Here is a 22,655-nt window from a genome sequence, read left to right on the forward strand (position 1 = left end):
ATAGATTTGGACATCTATGTGCACATATATATATATATATATATATATATATATAGAATTATGTATATATATATATATATATATACAGAACTATGTATATACATATATATATATATATATATATATATATATATATATACATATACATATATATATATATATATATATATATATATATATATGCATTTTATATTATACACTATTTTGTTGCCTGATCAAGCCTCAATGCTTGTTTCTCATAGTAGCGAGTGAAATCTTTTAGACAGTCTTGATGTTATGTGTTGACCTCTTTTAGGCACAGGTGAGAGCGAACAGTTAATCTATCATTGGCATAAAATACTAAGGAGCAATTAGAAGGAGTTTTTTTTAATCGAACTAATAGATGTTCATATTTTTACGTCCATAAGTATATATTAAGCGAAATTTTGGGAAAGGTAGGGTTCTCATCACCAAGATTTTTTTCACAATTTTTGCAGCTTATAACACAGAACGTTTGCGATTGCCATGCTACGCACAAAGAGGTTACCAAATGTTTTTAATAGAAATTATTTACTATTACTCTTCAAGTGGTCGCTTATATCGTTTTTATATCTCCTTCTTATATTTTTCTGTTTTTGTTTCACCTAAAAGTATGCAAACAATGAGGCACTTTCAAGACTTCCTTAATTTTTTGTTTTCTGCCAGAAAAAGGATAAATATTAGCTGATGCATACTTGTTTAGTACCTAAAACAAATCTTCGAGAAAAAATCTACAATCTGTATCGATGCAAATGTTTCAAAAATGAGATTTCCAAGGTCATTCGATTTTGTTATTTAGAAAAATTTTCTTGTGTTTTCCACGTTGGCTATCTTGTAGTGAATAACATTGTGTGGAAAAAATTCCTATTGCCAGATGATCAGGTTGAAAAGATGAGAGGATTACATGTGAGCAATAGATTCTTTGCTTCTATTTCTGACGAAGTACTGAATTAGGCGACAGTAGTAAATAATAAGAGCGTTAAGAGCGGGGGGTATTCATGCGATACTAAACGGGAATATAGGGAGTGATCATGAGTGGGCATTCCTAGGATCTTAAATACGTGATTTCAGGAGGTCATGGTGAGAGGATGATCCTGTGATACTTAAACATGGGAATATAGGGGGTGATATTAATTGAGTCTTTTACGATACTTATACATGGGAATATAAGGGGTTTCGTAAGTGGGTTTTTTACGATACATAAGCATGGGAATATAGGAAGTGATCGCCAAATGGGCATTCCTGGGATCCTGAACGCTTGCATATAGGGCCTTATGCTGGGTGGGTAATAATACGATACTTAAACATGGGAATATAGGGGGTTTTTAAATGGGTATTTTATTACGATATTTAAACATGGGAATATAGGGGGATATTTCAAGTGGGTATTTTTACGATGAAAAAACATTGGATTGAAGGGGAGTTTCCTAAGCGAGCATGCTTTATTTATACTGCCATTTTCGCGCGCAAAAACTGGCATTGTTAATTTAGCGATAAATAACTAAAAACTTTCTTGAGATGTCATTAGCATGCTTTCAAATATCTTCTTACCCAACGCTTTAATTTCTGTAAAATGCATTTTTGTAAAATCATGCCTCCGCCCCGGCGCATTTTATGGGTATCAATAAGAGCACCCCTCATCCTCTTTTTTTTCTAGTTGGTTCACCGGTCTTATCTGAACATTTTTCAGTTATATTTGTTCAAGATGCCTAGCCTAGAATTTTTGTGCCTAGAACTGACCTAGAACTGCCTAGACTATTGCCCTGTTCAATTTATAAGAGGCAGTTAGTGCAGTTTTTCAGTAAAATCTTTTAAAAAAGTTTTCAGCTGCCTCATTTATTTAAGATGTGAGAGTTAAATGCTTCTCGTATTTTTTCTCTATCAATTTTATTGCAGTTTTTGCTTTCATAAAACAAATTCAAGGCATATTTTGAGACCCATTACAGGTTTACCTTTGCACCACAAAAGCGTTCTTCAAACCAGCTACGCAACGTAAAGTACTCTAATTTGCATCGATCTGATTGGTCGGTTTGCAACAGCCGCAATGCTGGTGAGAGGGTCACAAAAGTCAATTTGGAAACAAAACAAACTGCCAAAATTGAGACAAATGTATAACAGAAACGAAAAAATAGAGAAATACTACAATTGTACTTCAAAGGACAAAGCATTATGCGCAGTAGCTTCACATTTTTGCCGATGAATCGTGCAATAACACAGACACAGTAGCCTAAAAATATTAGAGGACAAACAAAAGCCGGTCAACTAGGTATTGTTATTTGCAAACAAAGGGTAAGAATGAAAGAATCAACCGACTGTTCCAAGTTCTGAGCTACAAGCTACACTCCTATCTGTTTGTATCAGAGACCAGATAGTCGAGAACCTTGACAGAAATTTTGACGATATCTTTTTAGTTCTTACCTTTGAGAGCAACAAATTTTTGTTCCTAACAGTGTCATAAAAATTCTGAAAATACTCATTATAGCGCAGTGCCGACATGTAAGTCGAACCTGCAATCATGCTGATATTTGTTGTAAAACGATGAACATGTACGAACTCTTGACAACTAATTGGTTAACTGAACCAGTCTTAATTTGCAATCCGAAACAGAGCGGCCGGTACAAAGTTCTCTGGAGATCGCAACAGACGAGGTGAAGGCATCAGTATATGTTGCAGCAGTTTTCTATGATAATTTAAATGGCAGTAGTTTGATAAATATTTGTTGAACCAAATTTTACGCTTGCAAAGAGCAATTAAGTAGAGTGACGAAAAATTTATTGACTGAAAATTACTTCTTACTTCTCAGCATTGAAGTTTTTTTTTCAAAATAGCTCAAAATTAATTATCTAGAGCAACTGCAAAGTCCTGAAAAATTGGCAAAAATAGACATTGCAAACATGCATAAAACAGAACACCAGCATACTTGTGTCACCTGTATAATTAGAAAACCGAAAAATGAACCAAAATTTAAGGTTTTTGTCTTTTCGTCCGAGAATTGGTGAAAAAAATAAAGTCAAAATTCGAATTGAAGTTAAAGCAAAGCCAGTTTGATTTTACGCTAGGCGAACCAACGGTATAAAACCTAATTTTGACGAAGGAGATAGGCAGCCGTAATTTTGAGATTGGTCGTAAACATTTTTTGTTAAAAGTGTGTTTGCGAAAGGGCATTGGAGCACTGTTATAATCTTAGCTGAAAGAGTGGTCCATTTAGACGATGCCATCAAACTCAGTAAAATTATGCACTGTTAATATTTTTAAAAGAGCTAGGTGTATTTTACGTCATTGTTCCGAGCCCTCTTGAGGGGGGAGGAACAGTATACTCAAATGGATTTTTTTGTTCAGACAATTTTGGCCGATTGATATATTCATCGTAGAGAGTTGAGACTGGTATCAATACAAAGCTCCTCCAGCGTAGAATATGGAGTTAAAAAGATTTTTTTGATTTTCGTTTTTTATAGGAAGTCATTCCTATATCGGAGTGAATTCCGATGTTTTTATTCACATTTCCCTGAACTTCTGCCTAAAATTCCATCAATTTGGCTATAAAATTGTTGAAATTTCAACAAACAGTGTTGTTGATTTCATTTTTAAAGAAAAAAATATTGTCGACTATTTTTGTTTATTTTTCTGTCAAAAATTTTGACTAAATATTACAAAATTCAGCCTCTTTCATCAAAAACAGAACGAAATAAGCTTTTTTAGTCCACTTTGATTAATTTTGCCGCAGGTACACTCCCAAACACCAGTAATATTATCTTTTTAGACTAAAAAGGGGCTATTCCTACTTCAACTTCCGATGAGAGTGCTCAGTAATTAAAAGTTTGCCGATTTTTGCTAAATTTACTCGTTGATTATCAAAAACTCAGCATTTATTTTTAAGTTTTGACTAACAAACTATCTATTTAACATTAGAAAAATTAGGTGTTTCTTTTCGACGAACAGCACTAGCAGGGCTGATTTTGGACCAAAAAGAAATCGGATTCTGATCAGTCGGTCTTTTTTAAAGTAGATTTGATCTTACTTATATTAAATAAAGAAAAGGACATTTCAAATCAAAGCTCATTGGTGATGGGTCGAAATGGCTTCCTAAGCAGCTCCAAATTACTGTATCTAGTTTCTTACTTGAAAGCTCGTAGTCGTTTTAAAGATATTTGGTCTTTAATCAAATAATTGCTTATTGAATCCTGCCTCTTTCTTTTTATTAATTTGGTCAAATCCAGCTTAGTGTAAGCAAAGAGAGAATGCTTTTTTCCTACTGAATTCAGAGTTTAACATTTATAATAATTTTCTGCCTTAAATTATGATTTTCTGGCTTCGATACTACTACACTTCACAATTTTGATTTGTTTTTTAGGCCTTTGCCTATTTTTCACAATTTTTCGTTTTGTCACATTACAACAATTTTGGCAGACCACATATCACATTAGTGGCGTTCAAAGCAAAATACAATTGAATATATCAAAATCTTCAAAGATGTGGATTATGGTTTTAACGGCTTTGACAACACTTTCTCGAAGAATTTTATTGAGTTTTTTATTTTTGTCCATTATTGTCGTTGTTACCTTGTCGTTTTAGTCTATGAAACTTCCTGCATAATGACAATTTTCATTAGTTTTTTATGAAAAAGTAGACGAGCCGATCTTTGGACATTAGTAGATAGCTGATGGCTTTTATGAAATTGAAAACAATTTTGGTTTTTATTGTCTATTTGTTATCCAGTATCGTTGTTTACAGGTCAGATACGACTTTATTTGTGTCACTGGAACTTGAGAAAAGGGATTGGTGTCACAAAGTCTAATGTTTTTAAAGAAATCGTTATGACTTTACTGGCTTCGACACGGAGTTTTTACAAAAAAAGTAAAAATACTTTAGATTTTTGTCATATTTAATGTTCTTTTTTACACGTATGACATATTCTTGATAATTGCAGTTCAGATGGGCTTCCATTGGACAAATAAATGAACATCTTTAATATTTTCATTTTGTAATTAATGGCTTTGATGACTTTGTAAGTAATATTGTTTCGAAAAAAGAAATTATTACCTAGTTTTGGCTTTTTTCCTTTTGTCTACTTGTTACCTAGTTTCACTAATGAGAGGTGACATACTACATTATCTGTGTTTAGGGAAGGTGCAAGCGAACTTGTTTTGAGGTCTAAAATATGTCTTTACGACTTCGACAGCTCTTTCCGGCAAGTTTAAGTGGAATTTTTGTTTGTTGTCTTTTTGTTGTTATTTTTTAACCGCATAAAAAATTAAATAAGGACAAGTCCCATTGCCCTTCTATAGAAGCATTGGTAGTTGTAAATCTATGGGATATATCTTAATAGTTTCCAATTGTTTTCATTACTTTGAAATTAATTGTTTTTTAGGAAATTAAGAGAATTTTTTAATTTCACTGTTTTTGTTCTTTTATTTTCCTAATTGTTACCAAGCTTTATTACGCACTGATCCCATATCTTTTCTGGTGAATTACAAGTTAATTTGTGTGGTTTCGTTTTTATCTGACGCTATGTTGACTTTTTTATTAAGTTTTGTTTTTTAAAACGGACATAAAGTTTTTGATGTAATTAATGTTGGTTGTTGTTGTTTGATTTTGCTGTTCGTTTTAACTCACTTTCTTAATGTTGGCATATCACATCAATCTAGTGCATTGTTTTTTTTATTCCACTGAGTTATTTGCTTTGGAGGCTATCTTTTCGTTCATACAATATTTTTTTCAAAAAAAAAAAACTTGAATTTTTGGGTTTTCTATCTGTTCCTCATTTGGTACATAATGATGACAAAATTGTGGTTGAGCGGGGTCGGAACCTTATGTGTGATCGCACATTACCAAGCCTCCTTGTTTTTTTCTGTAATCAAATTGAAAACAAAGAAGTCAATCAATGATTTCATGCAGTTTGCGTGCTTTTCTGTGAAAATACTTGTTCCGAAGTTCCTGCAATTTATCAAGTTTTGATGCATTATCATTATCACACAGGGAGCAGAGATAGAAGAACTAGTGAGAGCATAAACGAAATGCAGGAAACGGAGCCAGAAGGGTTCTCTAGCATCGACAGAACCAATAACAACATTAACCCTGGCCCCTCTTCCCTTGTCGGGTATGAAGGAGAGAGCCGGCAGCATGAAGATCTTCAGCTGCAAGAACAAGATACATCCGGAGATGTAGAGAGTTGGAAAAATCAGAGTTCCATCCAGCAGCCGGGGTCATCGGTGAGTCAAATAAAAAGCGTTTGAATTTTTTTGTTATTTTTATGCGCGTTTACCATTCACTCCGGCAATAAACAGATATCGTTTCGTTAAAATTGAAGTTTGTCTTCATCGTTATTTTTGAGTTGGTTATTCAGATTGAATTGGAACGTAGAAAAAAGTAGCCCTAAAACCTATACACCATTGGGCAATAAAGTCAGCTCATACATAACTGGTCCGACCAGTGGGTTCTCAAAATCAAACGGTAAAAAGAATTTATCAGTAGAGAACAAACACAAAAGGCGCACCTGAAGTTTTCAAATTTTCCTATGACAACTGACTAGTCCTCACTCTAAAAAATATCTATGTAAATTTACCTGCAACGTTTGCAGGTAAGCAAAATTGCAGGCAACAATACCTGCGAGACGACCTGCAAAAAATGATTCGTGAAACTTACCTAGAATAAGTTACCTGGAATTTACCTGCAAACTCAAACAACAATCATATATTAAGTATCTAGATTTTGACGTCAAAAACATTCAAAAACTCTGATTCAAGTTTAGATAATATTTCTCAATGGAAGAATGATACAAAGTCAGTCCAAGCAGAAAACTGGAAAATTTCAGCAGAAAATATTATGCCCTATCAGATATAATCCTTGCTGTCGGTATAGTTTTTAGCGTGCTCCTCTTTACTATTCATTTTTGTTTACATGGCTGAAATTAACTTTTCCGATAAAAAGGAGGGGAAAGTGATGTAAAAAATTGTGAAAGTGGATCGGATTTTTTCCTCGGTATTTTCACCTGCACGTTTAAAAAAGGTAACTTTCCGATCGTCAAAAAGTTGTCAGATGTCTTAATAACAACTGAGTCGTAATTGAGAACAACTATGGTTGTCAGCAGTCACTCGACATGTTCAATGTTAATGGTTGCCAGCAGTCATTAGATGGCAGTCATTCGGCATCTAGACATGTTCAATGTCGAGAAACGTAAATCAAAGCAATATGATTCACAATACGCTAAAACAAACCTCTATAAGCACAAAAACAAAAAACTGAACACTCAAATGAGTAAGAAGAGACAGTTTTAGATAATAAAACCAGGTAGGAGAGGAATAGAATGTACTTTGATTAGCACAATTTTGTCGAAGCAGAAGTTTGGATTTTGGGGTAATTTGGATCATTCAAGCAAAATCTTACTCTTTGATTCGTTGAATAGGAATACCTTGCCAGGTGAACAGAACTTATGATGCATTAAAAACTCTCGTTGGTTAAACTGGGGGTTTGAAAAAAACGTTGAAAAATTAAGTCAGTGTGATTAAAAACTCCGAACATTTTCCATTGTAATCTAAAAATAAAAGTGTGCATGGGTGCCATTGGAGATTAATTTTAGTGAAATCCTCTTTACCTGCAATTTGCACATGTTTTCTAGAAAACTTTTTTGCAGGTAAATTTGCAGGAGGGTATAACTGCATATTCTAGTTAACTTGCAGGAAATTTTACCTAGATTTGCAGGTAATGTAATGTGTTTGCAGGTAGATTCTAATTGAGTTGCATTAAAGAACAATTTACTTGCAAAATCTGGGTAAAATTACCTGCAATTTATAATCAATTTAGCTGCAATTTTTTTAGAGTGTAACAAACCGTGCCATATTAAATTACACTACAACAACATCTCTAGACAATCAAACAATCTAAACTAAACAACATCTCAGAACATCTATTATGCGCCACGGCACTCAGAAGTGAGCAACTGCTCTTTTAACAACAAGAGAGTTAACAAGCTATGAAAGAAATACAGCAATTCTTCATGGCTAATATCTCATCCACAGACAAATTTCTTCTTTTCGTAACCACAACCTTATAATTAAAAAATTACTATTTTTGCAGTGAAAAACAACGCTTCCTTTCTATCGTAGAAAAGAACTCGCAAATTGCTCAAAGGGCGTTAACGTCTTTCTTATGTAGTAGAAATCCTGGATACTCTTCTCAAGAAAACAAGAGTTTTGTCAGTTCGCCACCCTGTATTCTGTCGCATTAAATTTATGACATATGGAACTTTATTCTGCCCCCGAGATTTTTTATATGAGTTTCTACGAGGAATAAAAGGAGAAAACTATGCACCAGAAACTAAAAACCAATTTGAAAAATTATCCTCCTCTGGATTTTTCAAACGTTCAGTATCGACGTTCATTTCAATCACAACCAGTTCAAAGAGCGAAAGCGCTCATAAACAAGGACTGTGTTCAAAACCATACCAACACCTGTATAAATTAAATGTTGATAACGAATTATCTGAAACAGACACACAAGGACAATTACAACTTCTAACCTGGCTCATTGGTTCATTTTTTGTTTTTAGCGATATTTAGTGCGTTCCATTTTTTTCAGTTTCACAAAAAATTGAAAGAAAACTGTCAGAATATTTAACAAAACCCGAAAAGAAGCTTTACAATACACCAATAGTTCAGAGAGGTGTCCACAACATTGTGTGTATAATAAAAATGACGTCAGAACTGTTGCCAATAACAATCCTGAAACAAATTTTAACGCTGAATATCATTAAATTACAATGGAAGCTGTACACTTTTTATAAACGTGTCCACAAGACCGGTCCAATTCTGTGGTACACAATCAATCAATGTATACAGGTTAAGATGACACAGAATGTGCGGATCATAACTCTCATCTTTTTGAAGATGGAACCATGTTTTGATCTCACACCAGAATCTCTATTTCCTATTTCACTAATTGAAAAACAAAATAACTAAAAAATGGCCTCAGCCTATAAACTCAAGAGAAATGCCCTTGATCGATACTCAAAGTTTACACAAAACCCCACATCACTTTAAACGTTAATACTTCTGGCGTACAGATTTACAATCTGTATGAATGAGTTGTTTCGTGGTACCAATTAGCTTTCTCTACTGCGGCCAATTTAAGGGGGAATTGGCGGAGCGGTTTAATGCTTTTATTTGTAGAATTAACTATTTGAGTTACAGAATTTAGGTCGAATTGGCGGAGCGAAATTGCGTTCAATTATTTGTAGATTATTTCGCTTAGCGAAAGATACTAAAATTTTGATGCGTCTGAATTTAGACTTTGGCGAATCAGATTCTAGTTAAGAGAGAGTCAACTATTTTGAATTACGAAATTGAGAAGAATGAAATTAGACAAAATTAACAAAACTGCTTAACAATTTGTTCATAAGGTAACATTACTAAATGCGGCAACTTACAATCACGAGACAAGGTGAACAGACAAAAGATCATGCACAGGATGTAGACAAATTTACAAGTATGAATTCATAAGATTTGATCTTCAAAATTAAAACTAAATGAATGAACAAATTAAAGGTAGATGAAATGAACTAAATTAAGTTAAACAGAAAATGAACCAAATTAGCTACACCAAATAATAATCTCAAATTAAAAATGTACTATTGTACCACATTTCCCCCTTGGCGAAAATAAATAACATGTTATTTATCAGAAAATTAATAGTCATATGTACTTGTTAAAATAATTAATACTGTAATGTTTTAATCAGAGTTTTGAATGCAACAGTTTTACTTAAATACACATTAATCACTTTCACTTTCGTAATATCTCTCCGCTTCGCCAACTGTCATAGACAACTCTGGTTCTTCGTAATTGGGAAAGACGTAGAATTGAGTTGGATATGAGGTTGTTGGAGAGCATGGGCCGACTGTATAGTTAGACTCCTCTTGATTAGACTGTGCTGCAGCAGTTTGTATGGCCGAGATTATTGATTTATTTTCCATTTGTTGTTTCTTAATGTTTTGTCGTCTTCTTTGTTTCCCAATTGCTGCAGTACTTGGGGTTGTGGGAGGGCAAGTTTGAATTGGAGTCACAGATTCGTCCGATTCTGTGGTCGATATTGCGGAGCGTTTTCTTTTTGAGGGAAGTAAGGCTACTGATGCTTTTGTAGCTGCTTTTCTCTTTGGCCTGCTTGGTGGCTCCGCGATAACGACACTTGATGTTGGTAATCCCATTGGCACCGCGAGATCGTTACTCGATTCTGTTTTTTGATTTGGCGGCGCCGTTGACTGTAGTTTTTTAGGTTTTGTTGGCATTCTTACTCGGAGGGCACGGGTAACAATGGAGTGAATTGACGACACTGTATTGACGTCATCTGCCACTTTTCTATGTTTCATTAGTTTTCCACCTTCTAACTTTTTCCTTGATTCCTTTGCATGGTGGTTTATGAGTTCCTCAGTTGTTTTGCCCGTGGGAAGTTTTGGTCGTCGATTGGCGTATACCTGCAGTTCTGTGTCTCGCTCCGCCTTCTTCCCAAACGTTGCTAGATCTGAGTTCCTGAATGTTACCTCTCTCTTGCCCGGTTCTTTAATTACTGATGTGTGTTCATTTGTTTTAATTACTGACGATCCTGGTGCTAGAACGTCATATAAGCCGTCGAGGCTTTTCTTTGATCTTTTTGTTTGTGGTCTCTTTTTAGCCAATTTTACCTCCAGTGATGTTTCTGTTCTGGGTATTGATTGGCCGACATCTGGATGAGAATTTAACCTCGATTCCTTGTTTGGGTCCTCCTTTTGTCTTTTCATGGCCTCTTTTCCCAGTTTGTCCTTGTTTACCTCTATTTCAATGTCAATTCGCTCATCATTGTTCCAATTTTCGTCTATGATAAGCTGGTCCCATCTGACAGTCTCCAAATCAATCTTGACACAGGGGTTGCACTTTGCTGTTTTGGTTGCTATGTCCCTGTGCATATATGGCCACCACGCGTGTGTTGCCATATCAGTCATTCCCCATGTGCAAGGATGAGTTGCGTGGATTGCGTCTACATAAGCGTCTTTGATTGCATGGGGAAGAGCATTTCTGTCATCTATGCAGACACACCCGTTCTTCACATGCAAGTCTTTCCAGAAAGAGTGAATGTAATGTGATATTTGTCTACATCTATCTTCATTTTCCGTCAAAATGCAGTCGCGAATCTCTTTCAAGATCGCGTGCTTGGTTGTCAGGCTGGCCATTAGAGAGCTGGAGAAGATCTTGGAGAGCGCGAAGTTGAATGAGTCCAGGTACAAATCGTCTACTGACGGCGAAGTGGCTGTTGTATAAGTAGTGGGTGTTATTGGTGTCACGGGTGCTGCCTGGACCGTAGAAGGTCCCTCTTCCGCAAAGCGTACTCTCGATGGGGTCGATTGTTTAACTGTCATCAGCGTTTCATCATCGGAAGTTGATTGGGACATCATGTAAACGTTCTTGAATTTCGTTGCGATTCGTTGAAAGTGATTTAAATTAGAGAGTGACTGTTCGGTGGGTCGGTTTAAGGCAAAAAGCGAGTGAGGAATGTTAGTTGTCTCGACTTTGGGGATGGAATTTAAATTATTGATTGTTAATTCGCTAATTGAGTCGTCAATTTGCGTGCTTGTAGAATGTTCTGGATTTCGCGGTGCGAATTCACTACATAAGTTATTAGTGGAATTTGGATTATTTACGACGCATTTTGTAGATTGATTTCGCGCTGCGAAATCGATGTAATTTTCGGCATTTAATAAGAAGCGTTTCGCACTACGTTTAATTACATCCAATTTAGCTACAATAAATTGCTCGTCATATGCGGATATATTAGCAGCTTGTTGATGCGGGTCGCGAGATATATAATCCACTAATCCCATTTTTGTGCCCGGAAGGTGATCAATCGAGAAGTCAAATGGTAGTAAACGATCTACCCAACGTGTCAGTCTGCTATTATATGATTTGTTAGATCTATTTTCTCTCATAATTGAGAGAAGTGCTCTATGATCCGTTATCACAGTAAAAGGTTTGCCGTATAAGTAATACTTAAAAAGTTCCACGGACCAAACAACACCCAGAAGTTCTAGTTCGTTTATACTATATCTGTCTTCAACAGAATTCAAAAATCGTGACGCGAATGCGACTGTATGCCACCCATTAGGTGTTCGTTGCTCCAATGCACATCCCAATCCTTTACGCGAGGCGTCACATTTAATTCGTGTTTCTAATTCTGGGTTTAAATGTTTATTTTCAGTGGTTTCCGTAATTTGTTCTTTTATTAAAGAGAACTGTTTATCGTGCTCTTCCGTCCAAAGAAATTTTGAATTTTTCTTAAGCAATGGTCGTAGGGGGTAACATAATTGTGACAAATTCGGGATAAATTTTCCTAGATGGTGCACAGAACCCATAAAAGAGCGAAGTTTTTTAAGATTAGTTGGTGCCGATAATTTTCCAATTGCATCTGTTTTACATGAAAGTGGGGTTACATCTGATTGTGTAATATTATGACCGAGCCATTCAATCGTTTCTTTCGCGAAATAACATTTTGCAAGATTTATGCGTAAGTTTTCTTGATCCAGTTTTATTAGACATTTTCGTACCAAGTCTAGATGTTTTTCGATTCCACCTCTGCTAACGATTAAAATATCATCTAAGAAACAGAAAGTATTTTCCAACCCGGCAAGCGTACAATCAATAGCTTTTTGGAATTCAGCTGGCATGTCCGTTAAACCGTAAAATCCAGTTTTAAATCGATATGTGCCGGTCATATCTCCACTAACAATATTAAAGGTACAATGGCGGGCCGTATCACTGTGTAGCTTTAGTTGACTATAAGCGTATTGCAAATCAAGAGTTGTGAAATAAGCAGTCTCCTGCGGCACCGTTGACAGTGTTTGCGAAACTGTTTGAATTAATGAATCTATATTGGGCATTTGATACTTGTTTTTATGAATAGCTTTGTTTAGAATTTTTGAATCGAGTGCTATTTTGATTGATTTGTCCTTTTTTTACCGTAATGACAATCGGAGATATGAAAAATTGATCAGAACAGTTGTTTATCTTTTCGATATGTCCTTCATTTAACAGTTTTTTTAATTCAATTTTCACTTTCGGTTGAAGGTGTATGGGCACTTTTCGTCCTTTTTGATGTATTACACGATAATTTTTGTGAAATTTTGAATGGACCGTGTGATTTTTTGATTTTCCAATTCGGGATATCAGATCAGGAAATTCCTTTGCCAGTGATTTCTTTATTGCACAAGGTGGATCTATATTGTTAACTTCTGTTTGCGGACAAGAAATTGTGATGCCTAACTGATCAAAAAGGTCTCGTCATAATATTGGTCGAAACCCATCGGCTACAACTGTAATTTTTGCTTTCTCAATGCTCCAATCATTACATTTTACTGGCGTTTTCAAAGTGCCAAGGGGTTGAACGATATCGTTTGAAAATGACTTCAATTCCAATGGTCTTTTCTCCGACCATTGTGATTGAGCACAATTGAGCATAATTTTTCTTGCAAGCGACATATTAATAATGGTACAACCACTACCGGAGTCGAGAAGTAAATCACAGTTTGTGTTTCCGATTGTTAATGACAAATTTTTCAGTGCTAAATTTGGTGAACTCATATTTTTAACTGTTGCAACGTAATTATCATCCGAAGAATCATAGTCTGAGTTGATTTGCTCATTATAATTGATATAATTGACGTTCTGACTTTCCTGACTAGAGTTTTGATTAGATGTTTCAGCCGTTTCTACAGTGTTAATGCTGTTGGTTTGTTGAGTGTTTCTTGTATTATTAAGTCTTCGACGACACACCTTAGCGAAATTGTTTTGCAAACCACAGTGGTTACATTTCTTACCCATTGCGGGGCAAACCTGACGATGTGTGTGTAGGCGTCCAGATTTGACCACAACCACGACATTGTCCAACGGATGCACGGTTGGTGACTGCTCTGCTTGATTGAGTTCCACGTACACCCGCGCCGTGAAATCGATTGAATTGTTGTATTGCGTTCACCGTGCTACCAGTTGCTCCGTTATTAGATGAAATTCTTTGCTGATTCTGATTACCCATTTCCATGTTGACTGCAATGCTGAGTGCCCTCTCCGGTTCAAATGTATCCCGTACAAGCTCTCGCTGAATGTCATCATCCAGCATGTTAGTGATGAAAATGTCCCTGATGATGGCTTCTTCACGGTTTTCAAAGTCGCAATTTTCAGCCAATTCTTTCAAGATGCTGTAGAATTGCTCTACAGTTTCGCCCTTCTTTTGCTTCCGAGAGAAGAACACATATCTATCAAATGTGATTTTTCTTGGGCGGATAAAGGCAATCTCCATCATTTCCCAGAGTTTGAGGGTAGTCAAATCGTAAATATTGTCATGCGGGAATTTTTGTGTTAGTAATCGTCTACCTTCAGTACCGATACTTAGGTACAGTAGAGATACGCATTTTTGATCACACAAATTCCATGGACGCTCACCGCATAGTATTCCCGCTTCTGTTATCTTTTGACATTTTAGTTCCCATTGCAACTTCAACTGGTTGTTTCATATTCTACGCTCTCTCTCTGCTTCCTCGGTTGTGTCTTCAATCGGCATATCGTACTTCGGTTCCGCTGGCAGACGAACTGTCGATGGTTTGGGTTGTAGCAATGTGTCTATAGTGATATTCTCGCGAGCGAGAATCGCTAATTTTACTTGAATTCTCCATTTCTCCCATCTGATTGGTGGGTCTGAAGTTGGTCGTTCCCAAAATGGCTCTATCGACAACGGTGTTTTTCTCGATTCTCGAGCTGACTGCGCCATGTCGTACAGATTTACAATCTGTATGAATGAGTTGTTTCGTGGTACCAATTAGCTTTCTCTACTGCGGCCAATTTAAGGGTGAATTGGCGGAGCGGTTGAATGCTTTTATTTGTTGCTTTAGAATTAACTATTTGAGTTACAGAATTTAGGTCGAATTGGCGGAGCGAAATCGCGTTCAATTATTTGTAGATTATTTCGCTTAGCGAAAGATACCAAAGTTTTGATGCGTCTGATTTTAGACTTTGGCGAATCAGATTCCAGTTAAGAGAGAGAGTCAACCATTTTGAATTACGAAATTGAGAAGAATGAAACTAGACAAAATTAACAAAACTGCTTAACAATTTGTTCATAAGGTAACCTTACTAAATGCGGCAACTTACAATCACGAGACAAGGTGAACAGACAAAAGATCATTTACAGGATGTAAACAAATTTACAAGTATGAAATCATAAGATTTGATCTTCAAAATTAAAACTAAATGAATGAACAAATTAAAGGTAGATGAAATGAACTGAATTAAGTTAAACAGAAAATGAACCAAATTAGCTACACCAAATAATAATCTCAAACTAAAAATGTACTATTGTACCACAACTTCTTAAAATCCTCATAATAGAAATGGCTTGGCAAATTTGAAAACCAAAGATTCAAGCTGGGAAGACCTCAACAGAAAAAACAAATAACGGCACCAGTAAGCCGGCATAAAACTACCAGATAACAACACCACATAATATTCTTTCTCTCATTTGCGCTGGATTAAATCAGTTGTAATTTGACTCAGTCAACTGCTTTTCGAATCTAAGTTTTACCAGCAAAGTAGTCATTCGCGTCGCGAATAACGAATTTTAAAAGTGAAATTCTAACTCAATCTCGAAAGTTAGGCAATCCCAAGGCAATTGCCAATTCAAACTAACAGTGGTCAATTGTGACTCAATTGACTAATAACGCAACTAAGCAATATAACATGGCGCAGTCAGCCACTGATTTCCGAAGAACTCGCCTGCTAATCGACGCTTTCTGGGAGAAAACAACCATCACACCTCCTCTTTCGTGGGAGAAATGGACGCAACAATGGAAATTGGCTTTGTTGGCAAAAGAATTGACCCAATTGGAGATTCTTCCCAATGAACCAGCCACGGCCGTCACATATCCACCCGAACTTTTGCATGAGGAACCAGTGGATAAACACACTCAGTCAACTGAACGCGACAGGAAAGTTCGCAACCAACAACGAAAGGTGACGTGGCAAAACAGATGTAAGAAGACTGACAAAATTGTTATTTTGTGCGGCGATAAAACTTGGAAGCATTATGACTGAAATGCAACCTCGCGTCTCTGCCTCGGTATTGAGTCAGAGGGTCTCAGCATTTTCTAGAGCAAATACCCGCATTTCATCATTGAAAAAGAATCGATGAAAGAACTTTGGCGTGTGATGGAGGAATCCTTCTTAAAAATTCGGAACATAACCTATGACCGTTTTGTTTTCTGCTCCAAACAACAAAAAGGAGAATCTGTGGAGAGTTTCTATGGCAGATTCATTGAACAGGCAGAAATTTTTAGTTTGGGAGATGAGGAAACAACACTAATTCGAGAATTCGAGATACCTTCATCTTTAATACGCTGGACTTCCATACCAAAAAAAACCTTCTGAAAGAATCTGTTACATCAACAAAAGCACTCGAAATAGCTATTCATAATGAGACGGGAGCTCAATACCAGCAAAAGATCGATCGAAATCTTTGCAATGCAAACGCCCAATCAGTGAACATAGTCAACAACTTTCAAGGCCGAAGTCGCACCATGAATTACCAACAACAACCAAAAGACTTCATTCGCTACCCAACTGTCCACCAATACAACCGAAAAACTACCATTTGCGCAAAATTTGGTCAACATTGGAGCCATAATCACCGTCAAATACGCCCCGCGAAAGGCAAGAAAAGCAAAAGTTTTGGAATTTTAGGTCATTTTACTAAAAAGAACTGAAATAATCAAATACCAATACAAATACAAATACCAGGAGTGATGATGAGGCATCTGTCAACTACATAACCAGTCTTCAACAACTTTATATTCAAGTATATGACTCAAATTACGATAGTCATCCCAATGACTATGAGGCCGCAATCTCTATCGATACACCAAATCAACTAGAACCCTTCAAGGCAACCTCCAATATGGAAAAATCATTGCAAACTCAATGATGGATGCTGGTAATGTAAACAGCAAAATCACAAAAATTTTGGTCAACAAAATCCTACAGACTACCTCATCTCAACGATGGATCACTTCAAAATGTGAGAGACCTAAAAATATTTTTAAATGAACCGATAAAAGTTCTTGACAAACTTGCAACCACAGTTGTCTATAACGAGTGGACTCGTGAGGACGCTTGCATTACAGTTGTAGAGGATGGCCATAAACTCATCATCGGAAGGGACCTTTTCAGCAGTCTTGTTTTGGCAGTGATCCGACAACGATCAAAAAGTGGTAAATGTGTTTAAAATATTGAACAATGAAATTCTACATGCAAAATAAAACAGACTGTTGCATTGCAATTTCCTGACCTTGTTTCAAGAATCGGTTTATCAAAGACACGTGTCGTTAAATTAAAATTTCATCGAAAATTTACAGCAAAGCATCAAAAACGTCGTCGCGTCCCGTTCAACCTACAACCTAGAGTTTGTGTTGAATTAGAACGATTAGAAAAGAAGGACACATTGAAAATTTATTTTGTTGCTCTGACAAAATTTTCATCTCGCCCATAGTAATTACAGTAAAGAAAGACCAATCAAAAAAATTAGCATTAGATTCTAAAGTTCTCAGTAAATCTTTTTAAAAAAATATTTATCAAATGAATAGGAAATTTTATAAGATTCAATCTTACTACCCTTAAAGAAGAAACATCACGGTCAACTAGAATATTTTCCAACTTTGGACCTTAAATACACATATAGGCAACTACAATTACACAAAAACTGTGGAACTTCGTTATCATTGGCGGAGCATCTACAGGTTCATACAGATTTAACACTGGATCTAATGGCCTCATGGACATAGCAGCTGAATTTCAAAAATCAATAGACTACACACTTGTAGGCCTCCAAAACAAATATTGTTATCTAGACGATATCATTGAAGTTACTACGGGATCAGAATATGACCATATCAATTATGTCATCAAATGTCTAAAAAAATTAGATAAGAATATTCTGCGCATCAACCCCAAAAATGTAATTTGCTAAGACAGAAATAGGTTGGCTAGGCTAAAAACTCAACCAAACTGGTACATCACCACCAGAAAATAAAACTCCAGCTATTTCATCTAATAAAACCACCATCCACATTCAAGCACTTAAGATCGTTCCCTGGATCAGTACATTATGCAAGCAAATTTATACCAAACTTAGCTGAACACTGTCATCCCCTTAGACCACTTTTAAAAACGTCTTCCAAATTTTTCTGGACAGAAATACACGACAAATATTTCAGTATTTTTACAGATAAAATTGGAAAAAGCACTGAAAACGGCCATTATAATCCAAATTTGGACGTCAGAGTAAAGTGCGAAGCCTCACGTTCTGGACTTGGTGCACACTCTTGGGTGGAAACCTATAGCATGCGCATCGCGTTTTCTCAATCCCACAGAAAAGAGATGCAGTGTACATTGTTTTGTGGTGGTGGCAACAAAATCCAAAATCCGGGATAATTTTAAACACCTAATTGAACATAAACCACTCACATTACATTAATTAAATAGCATCCTAATGTCAAATTCAACCATCTCAAAACCGAATGAGCCATTTGCACCGCAAACACCTATTATCAGAAGGGAAAATTCACAAATTCAGAAAAAACCGTTTGCTACGCATTTACTGCATTCTAATATTTCTGTGCCAATTGCATCGCAATTAACACTACTATGTAAATCTAATGTTCTTCACTTAAAATCGCCAGTTGCGTAGCAAACATCCTCTTCACATTCTATATTACAACATGCAATAAATAGTCTACCATTACATAAATCGAATTCTTTGCACAAGTTTGCTGCAAATGCTTTCCAAGAGTCAGACAGTAAAGAATGAGAACAATCTGAACAATTAAGCCCAATAGGTCTCATTGTTGATACCAGATCAACTAATCAACACAACTTCTCTAAATTAGGCGCGAAACTCAAAAATTCCTTCCATTAATACAGAACTACCAAAATAACTGGCTTTTTGCCCAAAATTCTTCTAAAATCATGTACTCTGATAATCACTCTACAAATTCTACCTCAAAAATGCCACGAGGAAAACCTGCAAAATCTACACCAACTAAAGCCCATGTAACCTTCTCTGACAATTAAACCAATAATACAACACCAGGGACAAACTGTTCTAATACAGAGACAAGTCCTTCAACGAGCGCACAAGACAAGGCGGACGACCTAAGGCTCTCAGAAACAATCAATCCTACCTTCAGCAGGAAAATGTTGGCCATCATGTAGCGCTCAAAGAATCAACCAGATGACATCACCGTAATATCATCAGTTCCTTCATGCATTTCATCGACAAGCAATGTGGCGAGAAATTTAAAAATGCGAATCCCCAAAGGAAATCCCAAACAAAATGAAGCACTTCAAAATCGGCCAGATTCGACTGAAATATTGCATTTCAATCCTGCCCAACTAATGGCAGCTCCACCATCACAACCATCTACATCAGGCCCATCCGCGCCTCAAATAACACCAATACTTAGAACAAAATTACGCTCCATTCACGTCAGCGATGCGTCTTGTTCGGACACATCCTCAGTTAGACGAAGAAAAAGGCACCTCAATAAACAGAAAAAGACTCTAGCCAGCAAACACAGGTGAAAACCAAGATACACAGTATACGCATGGCTGTTCAACCTAACTTACTGTACCCGATACAACATTTATAGGCACGGTGGCTCCAAGAAACCCAATCGAGCGATGGAAAATTGACCCAAATCCGAATCTTCCAACTGATAAAGAGAGATGATTGTTCTTGAGGCTGAGCAACAATCTGACAGTTCAGAATAAAACTATTTTAAAACTCAATATTCTTCATATAATCATTTAATTTAATAATATTTTATTACTCTTTAACCGGTGAATAGATGCTATTTTTCTGATTTTATTTTTTTAAGTTTTCCGATTTCCCAAAAGGGGGAAATGTCATTCGGACTGGATATTTGTCATTAAAATATCCATTGCCGTATTTTGTTCATTTATTAGTTTTATCAATATGAAGGGCAGTGTATTTAGTTCAATTCATTAAATCTGTTTCAATAATCATTTGAGTTGCAATAATCCTTTGCTCAGGTTCCAGACATGAAACTGTCTATAGACAAATCTAACATCTTTCTTGTGTATGAATAACTTATGATCTCATTAAGTTTCCTTTAATCTTTATTTTGTTCAAATTTCATTTTCATTCTCTCATTTGAGCTCAATTAAATTAGTTGTAAATTAACGTAGTCAACTGCTTTTCAAATCTAAGCTTAACCAGCATTTAGTCATTCGCTTCGCGAATAGCTATTTTCAAAAGTCAAATCCGAACTCAATCAGGAAAGTTAGGCAATCGCACCGCAATTGCCCAACTCTAACAAGCAGTGGTCAATTGTGACTCAAATGACTAAATACTCAACTAAGCATTATAACAGAGCTGATTAAAATACTTGTTCTTTGAATTGAAACGATGGGTTGAAAATGAAATGTTAGTAATACAATAGATAAAGGAAACACTCAAATGAGTAAAGAATTAACCTCAGTCTTAGACGCACAATTAGCATTTATCACTCTGAAAAGATTAACTATAACCTATTAACAGCAATGGAGCTATAATGTCCATTCTATGAACTTCTTGAACAAATTGATCAAGAAGATTTTAGTCGCACACATTGATCGTCACAAAAGCAACAACATCTCGTATAAACAATATAAAAAGTCCAAACTAGAAGATGATATTGGAGCAATGGATCTTCATGTTGCGCACAGTACAATTATTGTGAACCGCAGATTAACTGGGACCCAATTTTCAAAGAAATTGTTGTTAGATTGTAACTAGATCAAGCCATAATTTGTCTACATACCTAAATCCCAACTGAACACAAAAAGTAGATGAACTTCAACTTCAAAGACAAACCTTCAAGCAAGCTATGAAAGGAAAAAGTTTCTCAGACTAGTTTGTAGGATGATTATTTACACCAAATTAGGAGGCCTCTGTGTCATTGCACGTTAGGCTAATCTTATGTTAAAACTCGCAAATAGCGCTTAATTATAGCCAGGAAGAATAACGTGCTTATCCGATCTACTGTCCCAGTTTTACTGTTTTCATTCATGGGCCAGTCTCGAAGACAGTAGATTCAAAAGGAAGAATGGGGTGAAGAGATTGAAAACTGAAATATTAATTTCATCTTTATATTGACCAGCTACGTTTAAGAATGAGTTGTTTCGTGGTACCAATTAGCTTTCTCTACTGCGGTCAATTTAAGGGTGAATTGGCGGAGCGGTTGAATGCTTTTATTTGTTGCTTTAGAATTAACTATTTGAGTTACAGAATTTAGGTCGAATTGGCGGAGCGAAATCGCGTTCAATTATTTGTAGATTATTTCGCTTAGCGAAAGATACTAAAATTTTGATGCGTCTGAATTTAGACTTTGGCGAATCAGATTCCAGTTAAGAGAGAGAGTCAACCATTTTGAATTACGAAATTGAGAAGAATGAAATTAGACAAAATTAACAAAACTGCTTAACAATTTGTTCATAAGGTAACATTACTAAATGCGGCAACTTACAATCACGAGACAAGGCGAACAGACAAAAGATCATGCACAGGATGTAAACAAATTTACAAGTATGAAATCATAAGATTTGATCTTCAAAATTAAAACTAAATGAATGAACAAATTAAAGGTAGATGAAATGAACTAAATTAAGTTAAACAGAAAATGAACCAAATTAGTTACACCAAATAATAATCTCAAACTAAAAATGTACTATTGTACCACAACTTCTTAAAATCCTCATAATAGAAACGGCTTGGCAAATTTGAAAACCAAAGATTCAAGCTGGGAAGACCTCAACAGAAAAAACAAATAACGGCACCAGTAAGCCGGCATAAAACTACCAGATAACAACACCACATAATATTTTTTCTCTCATTTGCGCTGGATTAAATCAGTTGTAGTTTGACTCAGTCAACTGCTTTTCGAATCTAAGTTTTACCAGCAAAGTAGTCATTCGCGTCGCGAATAACGAATTTTAAAAGTGAAATTCTAACTCAATCTCGAAAGTTAGTCAATCGCAAGGCAATTGCTAATTCAAACTAACAGTGGTTAATTGTGACTCAATTGACTAAATACGCAACTAAGCAATATAACATGGCGCAGTCAGCTACTGATTTCTGAAAAACTCGCCTGCTAATCGACGCTTTCTGGGAGAAAACAACCATCATACCTCCTTTTTCGTAGGAGAAATGAACGCAACAATGGAAATTGGCATGGTTGGCAAAAGAATTGACCCAATTGGAGATTCTTCTCAATGAACCAGCCACGGCAGTCACATATCCACCCAAACTTGTGCATGAGGAACCAGTGGATAATCCCATTCAATCAGTTGAACGCGACAGGAAAGTTTGCAACCAACAACGAAAGGTGACGTTGCAAAATAGATGTAAGAAGACTGACGAAATTGGCATTTTGTGCGGCAATAAAACTTGGGAGCATTATGACTAAAAGGCAACCTCACTTCTCTGCCTCTGTATTAAGACAAAGGGTCTCAGCATTTTTTAGAGCAAATACCCGCATTTCATCATTGAAAAAGAGTCGATGAAAGAACTTTGGCGTG

At 36.0% G+C, this 22,655-nt stretch overlaps 2 protein-coding genes across 3 annotated transcripts in view; both read left to right on the forward strand.

The window, feature by feature from the left end:
* Nucleotides 1–22,655, forward strand: part of LOC142339503 (putative helicase with zinc finger domain) — a 156,597-nt gene that overhangs the window by 106,143 nt on the left and 27,799 nt on the right. The window lies entirely within an intron of this gene.
* LOC142339504 (uncharacterized) overlaps nucleotides 6,002–22,655 on the forward strand; it is a 34,471-nt gene continuing 17,817 nt past the window's right edge. Inside the window, exon 1 of the mRNA XM_075389587.1 lies at nucleotides 6,002–6,227. Within this exon, the coding sequence (XP_075245702.1) occupies nucleotides 6,033–6,227 (195 nt within the window). The 5' untranslated portion in view covers nucleotides 6,002–6,032. The remainder of the gene's footprint in view (nucleotides 6,228–22,655) is intronic.

The sequence above is a fragment of the Convolutriloba macropyga genome, chromosome 5 (genome assembly GCF_964194025.1).
Source record: "Convolutriloba macropyga chromosome 5, txConMacr16.3, whole genome shotgun sequence".
In the NCBI taxonomy this organism is placed as follows: domain Eukaryota; kingdom Metazoa; phylum Xenacoelomorpha; order Acoela; family Convolutidae; genus Convolutriloba; species Convolutriloba macropyga.